The 5,994-nt window shown below is 35.9% G+C and overlaps 1 protein-coding gene across 1 annotated transcript in view; it reads left to right on the top strand.

Annotated features, from left to right (window-relative positions):
• Positions 1-4,240: 4,240 nt before the first annotated feature.
• The window catches only part of LOC107734260 (actin-binding LIM protein 1-like), a 40,410-nt gene continuing 38,656 nt past the window's right edge, over positions 4,241-5,994 (top strand). Inside the window, exon 1 of the mRNA XM_016546174.1 lies at positions 4,241-4,804. Coding sequence (XP_016401660.1) covers positions 4,576-4,804 — 229 coding nt within the window. The 5' untranslated portion in view covers positions 4,241-4,575. The remainder of the gene's footprint in view (positions 4,805-5,994) is intronic.

Here is a 5,994-nt window from a genome sequence, read left to right as displayed (position 1 = left end):
AAACAGAAACAGCTGAAAGTCACTTGGCAGTTTTTAGGATTACAGCAAATATTGTGCAGTTTTAAAGTTATAATACTGCACTGATCTATCTATCCATCATCCATCTTATTTTTAGTAAATATTTATATAATTGTAATATGTTTATATATTTATGTTTGATTAACAGAAGCATTCCCATTTGTTACCATTGATCTTTATTTTTTTATATATATATTTCCGAAAACAATATTTATTTTCAAATCTTACTGTTATTAAAGGGTTAGTTCACCCAAAAATGAAAATTAGCCCATAAATTACTCACCCTCAAGTCATCCTAGGTGTATATGACTTTCTTCTTTCAGACGAATCCAGTCGGGAGTTATATTAAAAATGGTCTTTGATCTTTCAAGCTGTTTAATGCCACTCAGCGGGTGTTGCATGCATCAGTCCAAAAGAAGTTAAATAAAAAGCGCCTATCCATTAAAAAAAAGTGTCTCACACAGCTCAACAAAGGGTGAACAAAGGCCTCCTGTAGCGAATTGATGCGTTTTTGTAAGAAAAATATCCATATTCAAAACGTAATAATCACTTTAATGTAGCTTGCGCCAACAGTCCTACACGGAAGCAGCTCCGGGCAGATGACGTATGAGTTCAGCGTTGCGCATGCGCCGCTCAGAAGTGACGCACGCGGAAGCGCAGGGGAGAGATCAAAACAACTGTCACTAATTAGAAGTACAAAACGAGGATTTGTAAAGAAGAATGTTGGAGGATTTCGATATAAGCCAAGAGGAGACTGGTTTTCCTTTGCTAAAGTAAGGAAACTTTGTTTCCTTTGCACCTGTTAACAAACGTTGGTTTTCACGAGACTCACCAGCGCTTGCGCAACGCTGACCTCATACGTCATCAGCCCGGAGCTGCTTCCGTGTAGGATTGTTGGCGCAAGCTACATTAAAGTGATTATTACGTTTTGAATAAGGATATTTTTCTTACAAAAATGCATCAATTCGCTACAGGAGGCTACATTTTTTTTAATGGATGGGCGCTTTTTATTTAACTTCTTTCGCACTGATACATGCAACACCCCGGCTGGATTCGTCTGAAAGAAGAAAGTCATATACACCTTGGATGACTTGAGGGTGAGTAATTTATGGGCTAATTTTTTGGGTGAACTAACCCTTTAAAGTGATTTAGCCATTTTTCTAACCTCTTTCCAAAGACATGTCAAATCTGATGTCAGCAGTCCAAAATGCACAAGCTGAGTTTCTGATTGGCTAAATAAGCTCTGTGCATTTTCTTCGGCATGCACTTCAAACCTTCTTCAAACCCCTATCGGTCAACCACCTTAGCCTGAAGGCATTTTTTTAACTTTTAACATTTTAGCATCAACATTGTCCAATGCATTTGACTGCCATTTTTGGACTAATTTATATTCACCAAGAGCATCCAGAGACAGTAAAGTGTTTATTGGGACATTCCCCACTATCTTGCTATATGTTTTTAGAAACACTTTTCATGTTGAGGTCAAGGCAGTGCATGAGTCATGTCCAAGGATTTGAGAGAGATCGGAAGAGAGCTTCATATAACAGAACAGCAGAGCTCTATTATTCATGAAGCCCTATATCACTCAGAAGCAGAGGAACATCACGAGAAACACAAGTTCATCCCTCTTTCTCTCTCTCTAACCTTCTTCCATCTCAATCAATCTAAATCCATCTCTTTTCCCCCTCCCTTTAGAATCTAATTTTCAGTTGATGTAAATTGTTCAATATTTTACAGTTTAAAGATTACATGCAAAAAACTAATCCTCCTTAGTCTGTTATAAAATCTGCAGCGTCTGCAAAACCCTTTGAGGCTCTTTTCGAAAACCTACTGAGCTACAATGTTATAAGATATTATTAAATATTAGAAAATATTAAATGCGACACAAATATTGAACATGATTTTCCATTTTTCCATGATTCTTTCTTTCTCTTTTTCTTTTTTTTAATGAATTGTAAATGTCTACTCACACAAAAATATATATCATAAACTGTGTCCTTCATCCAGATTTTTCAGTAAAGTTTTGCATTACGGAATTACCTTCTCTGTCAATGATAAATATGATGCAGCAGTTTGGCCAAAAGAAAGCTAGATTACCTTTTTGAACAACCTTTCTTGAAATGCTGCTTATGTAGGCATCTCTGTAGGTTTTGGATCACAGCCTGTGTCTGTTTAATAAGCATAAACTGCTGATGCACAGCCTCTCTAATGCATCTGCAGAAAGACCCTCCGCGGGGTCTGTCAGAGCAGCACACGTCTGTTGTTAAATTTGATTCTTCATGTAATTTCATAAAGGCTGTAGGTTAGTGCATTTCTCCAGGATTTATTAGCATTTGGTGAATTATCTCAGTCAATGCCAGTGACTAAAGTACTCTTGGACAGGATTAGTTTCCTAAACAATGTTTGAATTACAAATTATAAATGTCAATGTCATTTACTGAACTAGTTTTTATCAGATCTTGTTTGGATGTGGGTGTTACAAAAGGTTATGTGCTCTGGTTGCATTTTGTATTATTAAATATTTGTATTATTATAATAAATGTTCACTTTATTTTAAGATCCAATTCTCACTATTAACAAACCATTAACTACAACTTTTGCCTCAACTCCTAATTTGCTGCTTATTAATATTTAGTAAGGTAGTTGTTAAGTTTAGGTATTGGGTAGGATTAGGGATGTAGAATGTGGTCATACAGAATATGTGCTTTATAAGTACTAATAAACAGCCAATATGTTAATAATAGGCATGCTAATAAGCAACTAGTTCATAGTGATAACTGGTCCATATACTAAAGTGTTACCTAATAAATTATTATATAATGAATAATATAATATATAAGTATATCTTTATTCATTTCATGATGATGATCTAGTAAAATTTATATTATATACTTTTCTATACTTTACTTTTACATTGGCTGGATGCAATCACTTCTGAAAGCTCTTTCTAATTCTACTTACCACCAACTGTTAAGTTGGCAGTAAGGTTTAAAATTAAAAATAATAATGAAGGTTCACCAGGCAGCATGACAGAAAATTTAGCTGTAGTTACAATATTCGATGAAGGTCAAAATAAATGAAAAGCTATGTGAAAATATTCAAGGTATTATAATAAATAACGGATGTTTCTTGTTTTCTCTGATTGCAATGACTGCATAACAAAAGAGACACACTGTATGTTTAAGAGACAATCCCCAATTGCATAAACAGACTTTTTTTTTTTTTTTCAGAGAAACGAGTCTGTGTTGATTAACGGCCATATGTTCTCACATATTTCCTCCAGGGGGGAAGGAACAACTGGAGAGGTGTGGGTGGGATTCATGAATTTGCAATGGTTGTTGCATCTCTAATCTCATTTTAGACTCACAAGACATTATTTGGGCTACAGTAGTTTGCTTTCTTATTTTAGCTCTGTTTATGCATTGCGCCAAACAATTGCTTTTATATTAATAATAGTACAAAATGTATTGCTCAAAAATACAGAATCTGCATGCATATATGGAAAAATTAACATTTAGTTTATTGCTGCAATATAGTCTCTTTTTTGTTGTTACATCAGATTGAATTTCATTCTGATGGGCTTTACTTTGGAAATTAGACTTTCTAAATTAGAAAATCCTGTGATTAAAAATGTAAAGGAGTTTATGGGATTATTACTGATCTATATCTCTCAGAATATGCACAGATGTATTTCCAGCTAATCTTGTGCATTACATTTCAGTTGTACACTCTTAAAAATAAAGGAGGGTTTTGCAGCAGTGCCATAGAAGAACCATTTTGGGCTCCCCAAAGAACCTTTCGGTGAACAGTTCTTAAAAGAACAATTTTTGGGAAGAACATTTTAATATTCTAAAGGATCTTTTTCCACTATAAAGAACCTTTTGTGCAGTGGAAAGGTTCTGTGGATGTTAAAGGTTCTTCATGGTACCATAAATGCCAATAAAGGGCTTTTATTTTTAAGAGTGTATTAATAGAAAGCAGACAGTGCTAGGGAATTGTCTAAACGCTGACCATTCTTGATTTGGATCAAGAAGAGAGTATTTTTAGTTGTGTCTGCAAACTCTCACCAAGTAGCTTGTACCATTGCAGCTGCTATGGTGGCATTGCTTGGCCCATCCAAGGGATAATCACGGAGTAGACGTCAGGGTTAATCCGCTTAGGAGAAGGCAAGGAGCTATTTGAACCACTTCTTACTTTCCACTCTGGCATGGGGTTCACCTGTGGTCTTCACCTGAAGCAGAGGTAAGGCGTATCATTTTCAGGTTAGGAGCATTACATCTGGCAATCACTTAATCTGGACGAGAGAGCATTTGGGTGAAGATTTAAGATTTGTTAATCTGAAGATCAGAGGTCTTTTGGTTGGAGTTTGGCCCTTTCTGCAGACTCACCTGCTGGTACGTGACCTCTGACCGCTGAGTCAAAGGGCTTTTTGGAAGATCATCGATTATCATTTAGCCTGGCTATTCAGTCTATTGTGGAAAAGACTAATTCCTAAGCATTTTTGGCCTAGTTTGTGTATTTTTGAGGACTAATTGAGAATTTTGAGGTACCGCCGCCATGCCTTCCCTTCCCACTTTGAACAGCCTGGGAAAGCTCTGCGGCTCAGGATGCAGTCAGCATGTGGATCGCACCCGGATCAAACGCACAAACTCTGTCAAACGCATATCTGTCATAGAGGATGGACGTGTGGCAGAAGTGTTGTACCTCATCCCGAAAGAGTCTGTGATGCAACAGCTGCCGTTCATCAACCCTGAAGACTATTACTTGACTGAGAGCCTGACACCTGGTATGAACAGCTATGGAAACTGGTGAAGGGTTGCACTTTATGTTGATATTTTTCTTCATATCACACGTCTTGTTTATTGCATAAAACACAAGTAAGTTGAATTTAATTTAGATCAGTTTTGCTCCAGAAACCAGTCAAATTTAGACCAACTGAGCAACAGTAATTGTACAGTTTAATTGTACATTAAGAAACTTAGTGTGTCCTAGTTATGTTGTCTTTGCCTCCAACATGATCTCATTAGTATTAATTTATTTGCACATGTAAAGTATAGCTCACTTACATTTTTTTATGAATATTTCAACAACTTTACAAATCAGCAGTGTTCTCGCAAAATTCTATGCAATCCCTTTGACTTAGTAAATTCAAGAATTTCTTAAATTGATTGTGCTATATATATTTTTGATTGCATACAATTATTTAATACCATCACATTTAATCAATGTAACATGTAGGCTACTTTAACATTATACATTTTTTAATATATGTATAAAGAGTGACACAAACTTTTATATCATCTTTTGTTTTTGTCTTTCTCTAAATATATCTAAATCTCTCTCTCTCTCTCTCTCTCTATATATATATATGAAATTCAACTTGAGTTTTTAAGTCAGTTTCATGTAATTTAAGTTGAAATGACAACCAATTTGATTATACTTAAAAATTTAAGGCAGCAGTTTTTTTATTAAAATGAAAAAAAAATATTAAATTTTTTTTATCAGTTTTTATTAAAAAAAAATTTTTTAAATTTTATTTTGAAGTGACTGGCATTATACATACAATTGTACAAGAAATTTACAATTTGTGTATAGATATGAATGAGATCGTCCTGCCCAAACAGATCAACCCTTCAAATTCTTTAAATATAAAAAATGTACTTACAGGCTGAGAGTCAGAAGCGCCAGACTGTCCTTGCAAAGTTGGAACTGCCCCACTTTATAGAACAGCCTTTGAGCATAGACCCATTGTATGCTACTCTGCAGGTTCAGGAAACAGTCCTCCATAAAATGCGTCACACAGCGCCACACACTGTGGGCTTGAGTGAGGAACGGCCGGCGGGATTGCGGCAACCACATACGATGACCCCGGGCTTCGTCCACGGTGAAAGCTGATCTACAGCGCGAAGTTGATGTATTCCCTCAGCGACCAGCACGGATCAGCTCTAGGCATGACGAAGCGGATATCGTCCTCTT

Source organism: Sinocyclocheilus rhinocerous, unplaced genomic scaffold (assembly GCF_001515625.1).
Source record: "Sinocyclocheilus rhinocerous isolate Xijiao unplaced genomic scaffold, SAMN03320098_v1.1 scaffold730, whole genome shotgun sequence".
NCBI classification, from domain to species: domain Eukaryota; kingdom Metazoa; phylum Chordata; class Actinopteri; order Cypriniformes; family Cyprinidae; genus Sinocyclocheilus; species Sinocyclocheilus rhinocerous.
Note: the sequence above shows the minus strand (reverse complement) of the source record. Positions and strands in the feature narration are given on the sequence as shown.